The sequence below is a fragment of the Chiloscyllium plagiosum genome, unplaced genomic scaffold (assembly GCF_037043375.1).
Source record: "Chiloscyllium plagiosum isolate Xiang-an unplaced genomic scaffold, Cpla_swu_hap1 HiC_scaffold_24, whole genome shotgun sequence".
NCBI lineage: Eukaryota > Metazoa > Chordata > Chondrichthyes > Orectolobiformes > Hemiscylliidae > Chiloscyllium > Chiloscyllium plagiosum.
Window position 1 is genome coordinate 46,708,417 of NW_028270162.1, and position 16,860 is coordinate 46,725,276.

A 16,860-nucleotide genomic window follows, 5' to 3' on the forward strand; every position below is an offset into this window, starting at 1 on the left:
AAGACCATTCACTCCTTTTCAGCCTGCTCTGCCGTTCATTATGTTGATGCCTGATCATCCAACTCGGCCTGCTTTTCACCATATTCTTTGATCTCTTTAGCTCCAAGTGCTATATCTAACTCTTTCGAATAATAGTGGTTTGCCCTTGACTGCTTTTTGTGGTAGCAAAGTTCACAGGTTCATTACTCTGGATGAAGAAATGTCTCCTCATCTCAAAAACAAGATGGTTAACTAGTTAACCTAACTTTTACTAATGTTGCCTGAGGGCAAAATAGGGACCATGAAATGGAGCAAATCCCATATCCTCGTAATAGTACTTTGAGATCATTAATATCGCTGCAACTGATAGGCGATATTAGTATCCAAACAATAAAAGGTGCCAGTCGTGAGACAGCATTGCCTAAATATTACACTGTTTAGACTGTGTTTAATTTAAACTATTTGTTGTGGATTTTTGAGAATATTTTAAGATTTAGGTGGAGGCAATGTATTACTGCTGATCTTGTAATCCAGAGACTCCGGTAATGCCCTGGGGACTTGGCTTCAAATCTTACCATGGGAAACAGTGGAGGCTGAAATTGTAAATTGAAATTCTGAAATTAGACGTGTAATGATGAAACAATTAGTTGTTGCAAGAACAAGACTAGTTCACTAACCTCCATTAAGGAGGGTAATCTGCAGACCTTACCTGGTCTAGCTTACATCTGACTCCAGGCCCAAAGCACTATGAACCTATAGTTGCCCTCTGAAACAGTCTAGCAAGCAACTCAGTTGTATTATACTGCTTAAGATGTTTCAAAACAGGAATGACACTGGGCAGATCATCTGGCACTGAGGTAGGCACCGGAAACAACAATGGCACATCTTCAAAGCATCTTTCCTAACATCCGGAGACGAGTGCCAAAATTAGGTGATCACTGAATAATTGAGCAACACCTGGCATGGCTATATTCACAGAATCGTGCCTTACCAACAATGTCCCAGACAGCTCCATCTCATTTCTTGTCCCGCAGGCAAGGTGGATCCAGCAGAGGTGGTGTACACTGGTTTACTGAGCAGGAGTTGCCTTGGGTTCCTCAACATTGGCTCTGGCCCAGAGCCAGTGGTTGGTCATATCCTCCATTCCACCATTAAAATCGCACCAGAAGATCAGCCCTGTTCCTCCGAAGTGAGCATTAAGGTATACCAGGAGCAAAAACAGGCATAACTAAAAATTAAGTTTCAGCCTGGTAAAGTTCCATCACACAATTATTTGTACGCATCACAGCACAAGCAGCAAGTGATAGACAAGGCTAAGTGATTCCACAGCAAACTGATCAGATCACAGGTGGGCAGATCTGATCAATCCAATTGTTAATGTTGGTGGGCAATTAAACAATTCGCTGGAGACTAAGACTGCACAAATATCCCCATCCTCCATGACAAGAGAGCTCAGTACATTAGTGCAAAAGATGAGGTTGAAGAATTTTCAACAATCGATGCCAATTCGATGATCTATCTCAGCCTCCTCCAGAGGTCTCTATCATTACAGGTGCCAGTCTTCAGCCAGTTTACTTCACTCGATGTGATGTCAAGCAAATCAGCTGAAGGCACTGGATATTGCCAAGGCATTGGTCCTGATAACAAGAACCTGTTACTTCCCTAGCCAAACTGTTCCTATACAGATACGTCAATGGTATTTACCTGACAATGTGAAAAACTGTCCAGGTATATCCTATACACAACATAAAGACAAATCCCACCCAGCCAATTATCACCCTCTAGTGTTGATCATCAATAAAGTGATTGAAGAGGGAAACAAAAAAGCTATCAAGCAGCATTCCGCTCGAGCCAAACAGTTCCTGACTTCATCACAGCCTTGGTTCAAAGATGGACAAAGGGGCTAAAATCTAGAGATAAGTGAGTGAGGGTCCTTAACATCAAGGCTGCATTTGAGCAAGTGTGACACCAACGAGAGAGAGGGGGGCGGGGTGGTCAGTATGGTTTTCCATTGACCAAAAGCTGATTGGGTGAGCCATATAAATTCTGTGGCTTTAAGGGCAGGTCAGAAGTGAGGAGCCCTAAAGCGAGTGCCTTGCCTTTTAATCAAGGCACGTATCCGGAATGTAATAGAATACCGTGCACTTGGCTGAATGACTACAGTTGCAGTAGCACTGAACACATTTGATACCATACAGACTAAAACAACCCGCATGATTATTACCATGTTCACAATTATTCACTCCCTCCACCACCAATGAACAGAAGCATTCAAGAGCACCATCTACAAAATGAAATTCACCAAAGCACCTTGTTTGCACTTTCCAAGCCCACGATCACTGCCAACTAGAAGGACGTGGGTAGCAAATACAATGAGAACATCACCTGCAAGTTATCCTTCAAGCCACTCACTATTCTGACTTGGACCAGCCTCCCTAACCGTATTTTGGGTGTACTTACACCAGATGAACTGCAGTTATTCACCATTACCTTCTCAAGGACATCTAGGGATAGGTAATAAGTAGAGGTCTAGCCAGTGATGCCCACATCCCATTAATGCATTAAAAATACTTGCATGGGAAATTATTGTGGGCAAAACCTCATAAGTGCAACAGCTGGAGAAAGTCTTTTGCAAATGTGTTGGTAACTATGAATAGGTGAGGACGCTTTGATTTAGTGCTTTCAAGTGAATCATTCATGGATTATAGTAAAAATAGTCTTCATTCTACTACTTTGGAGCAAGATTGCAATTCCATAATCAATTTGCAGCAATAGCATTTGGTGTCAGCTCCCAGTGGTATTGGGGACAATATGATCTGTTTGACTCTTCTATTTGTTTGATGTAAAAACTAACGGTAAATTCCTATTCTATTTTTGTTTCAGAATTTCATTTGGCTGCTGTGGACGATTCACTGCTGCTGAACTACTGTCATTTTCCCTTTCAGTAATGCTTGTGCTTATCTGGGTATTGACAGGGCATTGGCTACTGATGGATGGTAAGTGAAGCAATCTGTGGGTGAATGCCACCATTTTGAGACTTGCGCTGTTTCCTCAGTATGCTGTTTCTGTTTCATGAAATTGTCAATGACACCCAGCTGTGCTGATCATCAAAATATTTCTCCGTGCTGTGGTAAAGATTTGACTGCGTCAGACACTTGCCAATGATGTTGTGAAAATTGTTAATGTGATGTGCAGTTTCATGAAATTCAGTAAGGGTTTCAAAAGGGGAAGAGGACGGCTATGTGGAGGAAATTCCTGCTGATAAAGAACTGAAACTCAGTTTGCTTCCTATTACGCATTGTAGTGTAAAATGAGCGCAGGAGCTTCTCCTGAAGATAGGTGACATGAGTATGCTGTCAGCCTGTGATAACTAAATGATTATTGGGTGCAGTTTAGCTCCAGTTTATAAATGCCATCTTGGTTTTGTCTTGTTCAGCTATGAGAAGGAATGGTTGTAATCTGAGTGTTTTTTACTGTCGAGTTTCTCTTATGAGGACGTTGGTGCCAGTAACTTTCATATTTAACATTAGCCTTTGATATAAGAAATTGCAGTGCCTTAAGCTATTTCCATTAAGTTGAAGACAGTTTTTCATTTTAAAAAAACTCTGAAACTTATTGCTAAACTGACTGGGAAGTATTATCCAGAAGCTACATATAAAAATGTGCTTTTAACATCCAGAGCTCTTGGCTACCATGATTGTCAAAATGCCGTCATACAGCACGGAAACAGACCCTTCTGTCCAACCAGTCCATGCCGAACATAATCCCAAGCTAAATTAGTTCCATCTGTTTGCTCCTGGACTATATCCTTCCAAACCTTTCCTATTCATATATCTATCCAAGTATGTTTTAAACGTTGTAATTGTACCCACATCCACCACTTTCTCAGGAAGTTCATCCATATCTGGTCGGCATAGACGGGTTGGACCAAAGGGTCTGTTTCCATGCTGTACATCTCTATGACACTGTGTACCACCCTCCATGTAAAAATTAAGTCTCTGTCCTCTCACCTTAAAAATGTGCTCCCTAGTCTTGAAATCACACATTCTAGGGAAAAGGCAACAACCATTAACTCTATCTATACTCCTCATTATTTTATTAGCTTCTATCAGATTGCCCCTCAACCTCCTATGTCCCAGTGGAAAAAAAGTCCCAGCCTGTTCAGCCTTTCTTTATAACTCAAACCTTGCAACATCCTGGTAAATCTCTTCTGAACACACTCCAGCTTAATATTCTCCCTATAACTGGGTGGCCAGAACTTGATGCAGTATTCCAAAAGAGGCCTCACCAATTTCCTGTACTTGTGTTGAAAGTCTAGCTCGATGCTGCTGAATCTTTGTCCACAATTCTAATTGGAAATGCCAACATGGATGCATCCATTAATTGGGGAGGATAGTGGCAGTGCAGTCGTACAAGTTAGTGTAAGTTGTGCTACTTACCATATCAATTGTAAAGAACTCTTGGTATGTGGGTATCCTGCGTTTACAGTTCCTAATGGCACAGGTCAGAGAAGGGGCATGGATCTAGATGTCCCTGGGTGACAAGTATTTTGATGTAGGTTTGAAATCAAGTTAACTCTCTGGCACATTTGGAAATTACTTGAGCTAGTCTGAAGGAGTTAGAACAGTTACTACGGGGCTAGGATTCTACCTGGTTGTCGAGGTAACATGTCACCTGTTCAATTGGATATATTAGATTGGTTGAGTAATGTCAGGCAGATTATCAATGCTTGAAATTACAACAGCACTGGTCTAAAATTTTTGAGGTTTCTTGTAGTGGCAGATAAATGAAATGGATTATAAAAATAAATTGTTGCTTAAAGCTAATCCTAACTCCATTTCTAGGCTTTGATTTTTTAAAAATAAATCGTTGTAGTGTCCCCCGTGAGTAATAAGTTGGTAATGTTGTTAGTGATGTTATGCTGAGTTTTAAGTTTGAGTAACATTACTGTAACTTTACGCAAAACATGTGGCAGGCATAGATTTATGTTTTAATAAGTGCAGACATGGAATAAAACCATAAGTTGCAAAAACATATGTTGCAAACAGAATGTTACTGGAATCATGCAAAAAGACTTGATATTTACAAGTCTACTTTAGATGAAATAATAAAAAAATATCAAGTCAGTGGCTAAGAAAAAACAATGTTGTTTTGAGTTTAGTAAGATCAGACCATCACTAGTGTGTTTAAAACATTTTTTTTTCACTATTATGTCAGTTTTTGCCTATCCCAACCATTGAGTGTAAACGTGCGCTATAATTACATTCTCCCACAGAGATGACCTCTTGAGTTTGTGTTTCTCCACTTTTTGATTAGATTAGATTACCTACAATATGGAAACAAGCTGATTGGCCAAACAAGTCCACATGGACCTTCTAAGAGTAACCTTCTAAGAGTAACCCACCCGACGCATTCCCCTACCCTACACTTGCTTCAAAGAAATCCTCATTCTGCACCCAACTCCATTGTTTTGCTTCCTAAACTACCATAGATTTCATCATAGCATTGTATCAATGTGAAGACAATTTATAATTTCAAAATTTGGACAGAATTTTATGTGCAGTCCATTACCTTCTAACTTGCTTTTGCATGAAGGTTAGGTACATTTTACCTTTTACACATAATGATAAAGTCCTGGGCAGTGTTACCGAACAAAGATCTTAGGGTGCAGGTTCATAGTTTTTGAAAGTGGATTCGCAGGTAGGTAGGATTGTGAAGAAGCCATTCAGTAGGCTTGCCTTTATAGATCAGTACATTTAATGTAAAAGTGGGAGGTCATGTTGTGGCTGTACAGGACATCGGTTAGGCCACTTTTGGAATATTGAGTACAATTCTGGTCTCCCTGCCTGTAGGAATGATGTTGTGAAACTTGAAAGGCTTCAGAAAAGATTTGCAAGCATGTTGCCAGGGTTGAGGACTTGAGCTATAGGGAGAGGCTGAATAGGCTGGAGTGTTTAAAGGCTGAGAGATGACCTTTGTAGAGGTTTAAAATAGGGATATGGATAGAGTAAATAGCCAAGGCCTTTTCCCCAAGGTAGGGGAGTCCAAAACTAGAGGGCATAGGTTTAAGGTGAGAGGGTAAAGATTTAAAAGGGACATAAGGGGCAGCTTTTCCACACATGTGTTTAGAATGAACTGCCAGAAGTGAAGGAGGCTGGTAGAATTACAATATTTAAACAGCATCTGGATGAGTATATGAATAGAAAGGATTCAGAGGGATATGGGCTAAGTGTTGGCAAATGGGACTAGATTGGTTCAGGACATCTGGTTGACATGGATGATTTGGGCGAAAGGGTCTCTCTCTGTGCTGTACAGTTCTATGACTATTTGGTTTTCATTCTTTGTGTAGAGACGTGGGTTATTGGAAAATATTCTCTGCAGGATGTACTTTTAATCAACAACCTAACTTTTAGTCTAATATCTGCTAATCATCACTCAGTAAATAATGTGGAGTGATTAATTAAATTTAATGCTGTTCATTTCAAACAACCTTTATAGTTTTACTGCAAAATAGTCTAGAGAAATTGAATAAAACAAACATGTGCCACCCTCTGTTGCCCCTTAAGTCCCTTTTATATCTTTCCCCTCTCACCTTAAAGCTATGCCCTCTTCTGGACTCCCCCACCTCAGGGGATGGAGAAGACCTTGTCTATTTACCCTATCCATGCCCCTCATGATTTTATAAACTTCTATAAGGTCACCCATCAGCCTCTGACACTCCAAAGAAAATAGCCCCAGCCTATTCAGCCTCTCCCTATAGCTCAAATCCTCCAACCCTGGCAAATACACATAAATCTTTTCTGAATCTTTCAAGTTTCACAAATCCTTTCTTTAGCAGGGAGACCAGAATTGAATGCAGCGTTCCAAAAGTGTCGTAACCAATGTCCTTTACTTCTGCAACATGACCTCCCAGTTCCTATACTCCATGCTCCGACCAATAAAGGCAAACAACACCTTCATTGTCCTGTCGAACTGGAACGCAACTTTTGACGAGCTATGAACCTGCACTTTAAGGTCTCTTTGTTCAGCAACGCTCCCCATTTATCATTAGGTGTCCAGACTATCTCCAAGTGTATAAGTCCTGTCCTGAATTGACACTTCAAAATGCAGTACTTTACATTTATCTAAATTAAACTCCATCTGCCATTCCTCAGCCATTGGCCCATCTGACCAAGATCCAGTTGTACTCTGAGGTAACCTTCACTGTCCACAATATCTCCAATTTCCCTGTAATTGGAAGAACATTACCATCTTCTCATTGCTCTTGAAATTTTTTGTGCCATTCTGAACTTTTTTTTCCCCAAAACCTGGAGATCCTTCGGTGTGGTGCCTAAAATTGGCCACTCAACTCCAATTCAGGCTTAACCAGTGATTTACAAAGGGTCAGCATAATTATTTACTTTTGTGCACAATGCCTTTGTTAACATAGGCAAGGATCCCAAATGCTTTTTTTTAACAGCTTTTACAACTTGTCCCACCACCTTCAAAGACTTGTGTACTTAGGTCTAGGAGAAAGTGAGGATTGCAGATGCTGGAGGTCAGAGTTTGGTGCTGGAAAAGCACATCCTGATGAAGGGCTTATGCCGGAAATGTCAACTCTTCTGCTCTGGATGCTGCTTGACCGGCTGTGCTTTTCCAGCACCACACTCTTACACTTGGTCTCTCTGCTTATTCCTGACCCTTAAAAAATCTTAGTTTAAAAAATATTTAGTTTATGTCGGCTCTACTCATTATTTCTATCAAAGTATCTCACTTCATTGACTCTTTTCTATTAATTCTAATGATTTGTCTGCCCATTTCATCATCCTGAATTCTGCTACTGTCTACCTCATTTTTTACTGCTAATAGTCTTCCATGTTAATTCTATTGTCATAGTTAATTGTAACTCTTGTTTACTTTGCTGATGAAAATTTGAATTAACGGTTGAATACAAGGCAATAATTGTCTCTTTGGGGTAAACCAACAAGAATAACAACTTGCACACATGTAATCAGCATAAACCACACCAAGACGTGATTCATTTGGACCATAAAACTGGATTGATGTCATCAATTTTAAGAGCTGTGCACCAAATCCTTGACATACACGAGGGCATAGAGGCATGGACTAGCCATGGATACCACAGCGCAGATACTGCTACAACGTAACTTACCAGTCTACTGTGAAGCACCTTGGACAAGTCTAAACAAACATAAAGAGAAAATAAGAGCAGGAATAGGCACTTGGACCTTCAAGCCAGCTCAACCATTCAGTATGATCATGGCTCATCATTCAACTCGTTACTCTGTTCCTGCTTTCTCCCCATACCCTTTGATCCCATAAGTCCTAAGATCAGACATTTCTGTGGCTGACAGCGAGAAATCAGAATGGCTGCCTCCCTGATATTAGGATCAAGGGTATCTCTGAGAAAATGCAGAATATTCTCCAAGGGGAGAGGGACCAGCAGGAGGTCATTTTACACATTGGAATAACAACTTGGGGAGGGAAAGAAATGAGATTCTGAAGGGACAATATAGAAAGTTAAGCAGGAATTTGAAAAGGAGGTCCTTGAGGATAATAATATCTGGATTACACCCAATGTAATGAACTAGTGAGGGTGGGAATAGGAGGATAAAGCAGATGAATACACGGCTAAGGAGTGTTACGAGGAGAAAGGTTTACATTTTTGGATCATTGGAATCTCTCCTGGTTTAAAAGTGACCTGTGTTAGGGGTGGGGGGGTAGGGTGTGGTGGTGGTTTGGTGGAGGGGGAATGGGAGCATTGGTTGGTTAAGGGATAACGTTACGACTGTACTTAAGATATTCATGGAAGTAGGTTCAAGCAAGTTACTTGGGTGAAACTGAGAATCAAGAAAGGGATGATAACCTTATTGGGATTGTACTATAGACACCCCAATTGTCAGTGGGAAATTGTGAAACAAGTTTATATGGAGACCTCCTATTATCTGTAAGACTGATAGGATGTTAATGGTGGAGGATTTTAACCTTCCAAACATAGACTGGGATTGCTATAGTGTTAAGGGTTTAGATGGAGAGGAATTAGTTAAGTGTGTACAAGAAAATGTTCTGATTCAGTATGTGGATGTACCTACATGAGACCGTGCAAAACTTGACCACCTCTTGGGAAATAAGGCAGAGGAAGTGACTGAGGTGTTAGCACTTTGGGGCCAGCAAAGTGATTCTATTAGTTTTAAAATAGTGATGGAAAAGAATATTCAGAATCTAAAAGTTGAAGTTATAAATTGAAGGAAGGCTAATTTTGACAGTATGAGGCAGAAGGGTTGATAGGGGCAGATGTTTGTAGGTAAAGGGACGCATGGAAAATGGGAAGCCTTCAAAAATGAGATAACAAGAATCCAGAGACAGTATGTTCTTGTTAGCCTTTCCTTTCACTCTGGTAGATGTAGGGAATGCTGAATGATAGGAGAAATTGAGGTTTCAGTCAAGTAAAAAGGAAGAATATGTAAGGTTTAAACAGCAGAGATTGAATGAATCCTTAGAATATTAAGGCAGTCGGACTGTACTTAAGAGGGAAATCAGGTGGGCAAAAAGGGGTCCTGAGATAGCTTTGGCAAATAATTTAAGAAGAATCCCAAGGGATTTTACAAATATATTAAGGACCAAAGGGTAGCTAGGGAGAGAATAGGGCCCCTCTGGCTGCCTTGCTGATTTTAATGTATGAGAACCCAGGAGATGGGGGAGATACTAAACAAGTATTTAGCATCAGTGTTTACTATAGAGAAGAACATGGAAGTTAATGGTGACATGTTGAAAAATGTCCATATTACAGAGGAGGAGGTGCTTGGATGACTTAGGTGCTGGACAGATAAAGGTGGGATAAATCCCCCGGATCTGATCAGGTGTACCCTGGAACTCTGGGGGTAGCTAGAGAAGTGATTGCAAGGTCTCTTGCTGAGATATTTGTGACATTGATAGTCACAGGTAAGGTGCCAGAAGACTGGAGGTTGGCTAACGTGGTGCCACGATTTAAGAAAGATGGTAAGGAAAAGCCAGGGAACTATAGACCAGTGAGCCTGACATCGTTGGTGGGCAAATTGTTGGGGAGAGACCTGAGGTACAGGATTTACATGTGTTTGGAATAGTAAGGACTGATTATGGATAGTCAACATGGCTTTGTGCATGGGAAATCATGTCTCTCAAACTTGACTGAATTTGTTTTGAAGTAACAAAGATGATTGTTGAGGGCAGAGCAATGGACGTGGTCGATAGGAACTTCAATCAGGCATTCGACAAGGTTCTTCAGGGTAGATTGGTTAGCAAGGTTAGATCCCATTGGAATACAGGGAGAACTAATCTTTTGGGTACAGAACTGGCCCAAAGATAGAAGACAGGATGGTTGTGGAGGGTTTCTTTTCAGATTGGAGGCCTATGACCAGTGGTGTGCCACAAGGATTGGTGCTGGCTCCACTGCTTTCTGTCATTTTACGTAAATGATTTGGATTTGAAAATAGAAAGTACAATTCATAGGTTTGCAGATGATGCCAAATTTGGAGGTGTACTGGACAGCAAAGAAGGCTACCTCAGTTAAACAGGATCTTGATCTTAGGCAAAGGAGTGGTAGATAGAGTTTAATTAAGATAAATGTGAGGTGCTTCATTTTAAAAACTCAAATCAGGACAGGACTTTAATGGTAAGGTTCTGGAGAGTGTTGCTGACCAAGGAGACCTTGGAGTGCAGGTTCATAGTTCCTTGAAAGTGGAGTTGCAGGTAGATAGGATAGTGAAGAAGGTGTTTGGTATGCTTTCCTTTATTGGTCAGAGTATTGAGTATATGAGTTGAGAGGTCATTTGCAGCTGTACAGGACATTGCTTAGGTCACTTTTGGAATGTTATATGCAATTCTGGTCTTCCTCCTACAGGAAAGAAGTTGTGAAACTTGAAAGGATTCAGAAAAGATTGACAAGGATGTTGCCAGGGTTGGAGGATTTGAGCTACAGGGAGAGGCTGAATAGGTTGTGGATTTCCCTAAAGCGTTGGAGGCTGAGGGGTGACCTTATTGCGGTTTATAAAATCATGAGGGGCATGGATAGCGTAAATAAGCAAGGTCTTTTCCCTGGGGTGGGGTGTGTCTAGAGTTAAAGTGCATCGGTTTAGGGTGAGGGGGAGAGATTTAAAAGGGACGTAAGGGACAACTTTTTCACGCAGAGGGTGATGCGTGTATGGAATGAGCTGCCAGAGGATGTGGTGGAGGTTGGTACGATTACAGCATTTAAAAGGTATCTGGATGACTATATGAATAGGAAGGGTTTGGGGGGATATGCGCCAATTGCTGGCCAATGAGACTAGATTAATTCAGGGTCGGCATGGATGAGTTAGACCAAAGGGTCTGTGTCCGTGCTGTACATCTCTGACTCTGTAACTCTACTCTGTCAAACCCCTTGAAAACTTTCAATATTTAGCCTCATCTGCCTTCTATTGCGAAGTTCCAGAAGCTCACCACTCTCTGGGTGAAGAAATCGCTCCTCTTCTTCATCCTAAATGGTCTACCCCCATCCTTAAGCTGTGACTCCCCGGTTCTGAACTGCTGTTCATTGGGAATATACTTCCTGCATTTGCCAGATGGGGTACCTCGTGAGTACCTGGATCCACAGGTAGTGAGGGATCAATTAATCTATTATGTTGATGAATTTAGTAATTACCTTTTTGTCATTTGAATCAGAAGTTCACAATACCAGGTTGTTGTCCAACAGGTTTATTTGAAATCACAAGCTTTCGGTTCTTCAAGTGTTTGATTAAAGATGACTCCTTGTATTAAGAATTGTATTCTTTATTTTATGCTGTGAGGTTAGTACAGAGATCATAATTTTTTTTCAGAATGAGGATTAATCACTAAATTCAAAGCCTTGCATATAATTATTGCTAGCAGCCTTTGACTGATGTAAGTGATCCTTTGCTAGCCAGAAAGCCTATATCAATCTTTAAATCAGTAAAAAAAGACTTTAATTCAGACACTTGAAAAAAAATTAAACTTGACATTTATAAATTTATCATTGCATTTATTTTTATAGTGGAAGGTAATCCTGCATTGTCACCTTCACTTACCTTGCCATGTATTTCATGTATCTCAACTTGATGCCCAGTATATCATTACCCATAGAATAAAACAGATTTTTAAAAAAATACCTTTAGCACTTTGGTATTGCAAGACAGTTACTGATTGAAACATTTTGCTTAGATTTGTAAGCCCTGTATTTGTTGAAAGGCCTCTTTATTTAAAACAGTAAATTAACTTGATCTTCAGATTCAGAAGCAAAGCCTTCATCCGATCTGATGAAATCTGATATGCAGTAGATTTAAAATAAAACTTAATTGGCTATGCAGATGGCAGTATGTTGGATAGTAGTCTGGTTTCTTATAGACTTTACAAAGAAAGTGAAGGATCTTTTACCAGTTAAAAACTTAAATGATTTGTATACATATAGTGCTCAGAGAAAGTGAGGTCTGCAGATGCTGGAGATCAGAGTAGAAAAATGTGCTGCTGGGAAAGTACAGCAGGTCAGGCAGCATCCGAGAAGGAGCAGGAGAGTCAAGAATTATGGGCATAAGCCCTTCAGGAATGTTGCACAAGTGGTGGATTTTGACAGTTCCAAAATAACTCTTGGTATAAATTTGATTGAAGTGTGCATTGTGTTTTCAGGTTAGAACGGGCTGAGAAAATTGTTTGCAAATTATACCGGTTTAATATAAAAGGAAGCTATTTCACATTTCAGAGGTTTCACTCGGTTAAATAAATATGCTAGCTGCTTTTGAAATTTGACTATCCTAATCAAATTGATCAATGTGAAGTGACGTGTGCAGTTCAGAAATCCACTGATGAATATATATGTGACATTCCTGATGAAGTGCTTGTGCTTGAAATGTCGACTCTCCTCCTTGATCACCTGCTCTCCTGCTACCTGATCAGCTGTGCTTTTCCGGCACCACACTTTTTGACTCTGATCTCCAGCATCTGCAGTCCTCACTTTCTCCTGGATATATTAGAAGCAAAAGGTGAGGAAAAAGATCCACCTTACTCCATAAGGCTCTACTTTAAGAGCCCCCGATCACCTCTGATGGCTGTGTGCAATACCCATCCATTCCAGAAAGAGAAGACTGCAAACATAAGAAAAGTCTTTTTGCTTCTTCTCAGACTTAATTAGTTTTGTATTCTACTCAAGTGCAAATTCTTCCCAGACTCTAAGTATAGTTGGTGCAACGTTGCATCATGTCATTTTAATGACACAAATCCTTAATATCTTGAGTCCTTATAGCTACTTTAAAAAATAGGCTTGCTTATTTTTTAAATACAGGTTGCAGATAGTCAGAGGGTTCTTGCATTGGTATGCTTAACCCTATAAGACACTGTTGAATTAAAATCCAATGAAGGTTCAGCCTCGAGATGTTGTGCGTCTGACATGAAATACTGCTATATTTGTAGTTTGTTCTAATCACATACCTGATTAAAATTCAAGTTGCCTTCATTTCTGTGCTTGAAATTTACAAAATGCAACAGCAGTAAGAGCTGTTTAATCTGTCATGGCCATCTTTGATCACTTTGTATCTTTCTGCACCCACATCTGCCTCCCTCCACTGATTTCACTTCCTTCTGCATCTGCCACTGGGGAAAAAAAATCCACTGTCTAGTCTTTGAGCATTTGTTCACCATAGCATTTCTGCAGCTGCTAATTTGGTCACCCATGCCCTTCCTGTCCACAGCCCTCATTTAAATCATTGCATACACTTGTCCTCCCTTGAGCCCAAGAGATGCAACCTTGAACAGACTTGGGACAGCTGATTTAGTCAGTCACTGCCAAGTCTGGCTGGATCATATAGAGATCTGTTGGATCCTGCTTTTGTTTTATGAAGCTGCTCACTATTGTAGGAGCATCCTGAAATGCAAAACTGATTGCTCCGTCTTTTTGTTTCGACTTCATATCATCTTCTTAAGCCCCCTCGTGTTTCCTACACACTCTCCTCCGCAACAATTGCAAGAAGCTCATGGACTTTGCCATGAAGATGAGAACGTATGGAGAGCTGCTTCTGCCACTTTGTTCCTTTCATTCGTCCACTTGACCAGACTGACACTAAAGCAGTCCATTCCTGAACTCATCTCTCTAGTTTCCTAATTCATACATGCCCTTTCTGAGCACATTTTACACTCAAAAACCACCACCAGTTCACTTGGTGCTGAACCTCTGACCAGTTAATTTCCTTTCTATGGTCACTGACCCCCTTCTCTTTCACCCTCTTGCAAAAACAACCTCTTGACCCCACTGTCCCTGTTTCACACTTGGCTTTTCTGTCTGAACTGCTTAAACCTATTCTCATTTTCTAAATCCATGCCCATCTTTCTTGAGACTTTCTATTTAAATCCTTCTATTCAGCTTTCCACCCTTGCTGCAGAATGAAATAGCTCTTATCAAAGTCATAGATGCCATCCAATTTAACTGTTAGAGAGGTAAATTATCCCACCTTGTTGTCTCGAGCTGTTTAAAGTCATTGACCACATTACCTTCCTCTAGAATCTTCCCACTATTATCCAGTTGGTTGGGACTTCAGTTTGTGGGCATCTTTTCCATCTTGTACCTGTTAATAACTCGGAACAAAGTTGGCCAGAATGGCAATGCTCTATTCTATATTGTGAAAATATTAGTTGCAAATTAGCCACAGTGAAAGGTTGACTGATTTTCTTTTCTCCAATCTCTGCATCCTTGCAATCGCTTATTGTGCCATTTTTAGTGATGCATACTTCACTGGCTTTTGTTAGTTACCAATACCTGATTTATTATTCGCAAGTGAAATAAATTGTGTTCTCCTGTTCCCCTGATGTTCCCCTAACCTCTTGCCATACTAAAGATTTGTGAGGAATTTAAGTATTACTTTTTGGTGTATAATTATTGTATCAATGGCTAAATTCTCTTGTGATAGTTGCTGGATGGTTGGTTTATGATGCAGTGTGATGTCAACAGCATAGGTTCAATTCCCAAACCAGCTGAAGATTTACCATGTAGGACTTTCCTCCTCAACCTCTTCCCTCACCTGAGGTGTGGTGACTCTCAGGTTAAACCGTATTCAGTCGTGTCTCTGATCAGACAATGGCAGCTTTACCAGAATCAAACATTGTAGTCACCTTTCTGATTCTGCTGATTCAACACCTGATGAAAAATCTCTAATTTCTGTGATGATTTACAATTGGAATTTTAATTTCACTTTATAGTATATGGTATTTCATTATGCTATATGTAAATTAAACAGCAGCTTCAGAAAAGTCTGTTAGAGTTCTGAGGACGGGTCACCAGACCCGAAACTTTAACTGTGAAGAGAAATCGAACACGCTCAGACCCGTTGAGTTTTTGCATCAACTTCTATATTTGTTTTTATTAGACTCACAACTGAATTTAATAATAGTACAAGTGGCAGAGAGCAGAAAGATCAAATGTCAACAGCTTATTCAAAAGTGACTTTCATTGTTTTGAGAAGTTTTCTTTTAAAAAAGAATGTAGAATGTTTTGATTTTGTAAGTTCAGTACAGGAGCCAGATTTGAAGCTCAAATATGTGTGTATTTGCAAATAGAGTGTACGTTATGTTGTTTAATGTGGATGACTAAATTGGTTATTTGTGGAGAGTGGTTAGACGTCACAGCTAGAATGGAAACATCAAAGCTTAAAATAAAATGTAGCAGAAAAATTAAAGAAATTAATTTAGCATTCCTCTAAATTTCACTAAAAACTGTCAATATTTGATTTCAGTTTTGAAATATGTACACTGTGGAGACTATGTTAATATCAGTGTGCAATATTTTAAGCATTGTTCTTAACATACGTGTAAAACATTACCATTAACATTGCAGTCATTTACGATAATATTAACTTGATCATTGGCTGTCTGTCTTCAGAATCTTTAAAATAGCCAGCAGGAGTATCTAAATAATCGTCTTTCAGTATTAATCTTCTATATATCTCTGGGTTTAAAAGGTTCCAGCTAAGATTGCCAACAATATAAGAATGATTGTGTGGAGTAAGTCTCGTTTATGAAAATACATGAGAACACACAAGCATAGAAGGGAGGGTATTTGGCCCTTCATTCATACTGTTATGTTAAGCAAGATCAGGCTGATCTGTTTGTTTCAAATTTAATGTTCTCGTCTAGCATTGGTAACCTTTTATTCTCTTTGTAAACAATTTTTCTATCACCACCTTAAAAATAGTTAATGGTCCCACTTCTATCTTCTGAGCCAGAAAGTTCCAAAGCCCCATCTGCCTCAGAAAAAAATTCCCCTCTTCTCTATCCTGAAGTAATCAGCCCTAATTTTGTGGTCCATAGTTCTGGAATCATCCATAAGAGTAAACATCCTTTCCACATCTGTCTTGTCAAGACCATTCAGCCTCTTACACAATTCAATTAAATCACTCCTCACTCTTCTAAGCTCCAGTGGAAACAAACCCGGCTTGTCCAGTCTTTCTGGTTAAGAAATCCCACTCAAACAGAATGTCAGTCTAGCAAAACCGCTTCTCAGCTGTCTCCTAATGCATTTATATCCTTCCATAAATAAGGATTATTATGGAAGGATAATAACCCACTAAAACCCACTAAAACACTAGAATTGAAACATAACTCCTTTTTTTTTCCGCTGAAATCCTCTTGTAAGAGGATAGCATTCCATTAGCCACTTTCAACCTGTTGCAACCTATGCCCTTCCCGAGTTCTACTTATGTCATTGGTCACAGGTCGATGTTGGTACCATCGAATCTTCCCCTTACTGCAAGTTCCTCTCCAGATTCCCAAACCTTTGCACTAGCACAGTCTCTCGTTTTTCTTTTCTGGCCATGGCTAGTTAACTCATCTGCGCTACAGTCCTTAATCTCAGTTTAAGCATCTGAG

The 16,860-nt window shown here is 40.0% G+C and overlaps 1 protein-coding gene across 1 annotated transcript in view; it reads left to right on the forward strand.

Moving 5' to 3' along the window:
* sppl3 (signal peptide peptidase 3) overlaps nt 1-16,860 on the forward strand; it is a 114,282-nt gene that overhangs the window by 54,956 nt on the left and 42,466 nt on the right. Inside the window, exon 5 of the mRNA XM_088000129.1 lies at nt 2,863-2,975. Coding sequence (XP_087856255.1) covers nt 2,863-2,975 — 113 coding nt within the window. The remainder of the gene's footprint in view (nt 1-2,862; nt 2,976-16,860) is intronic.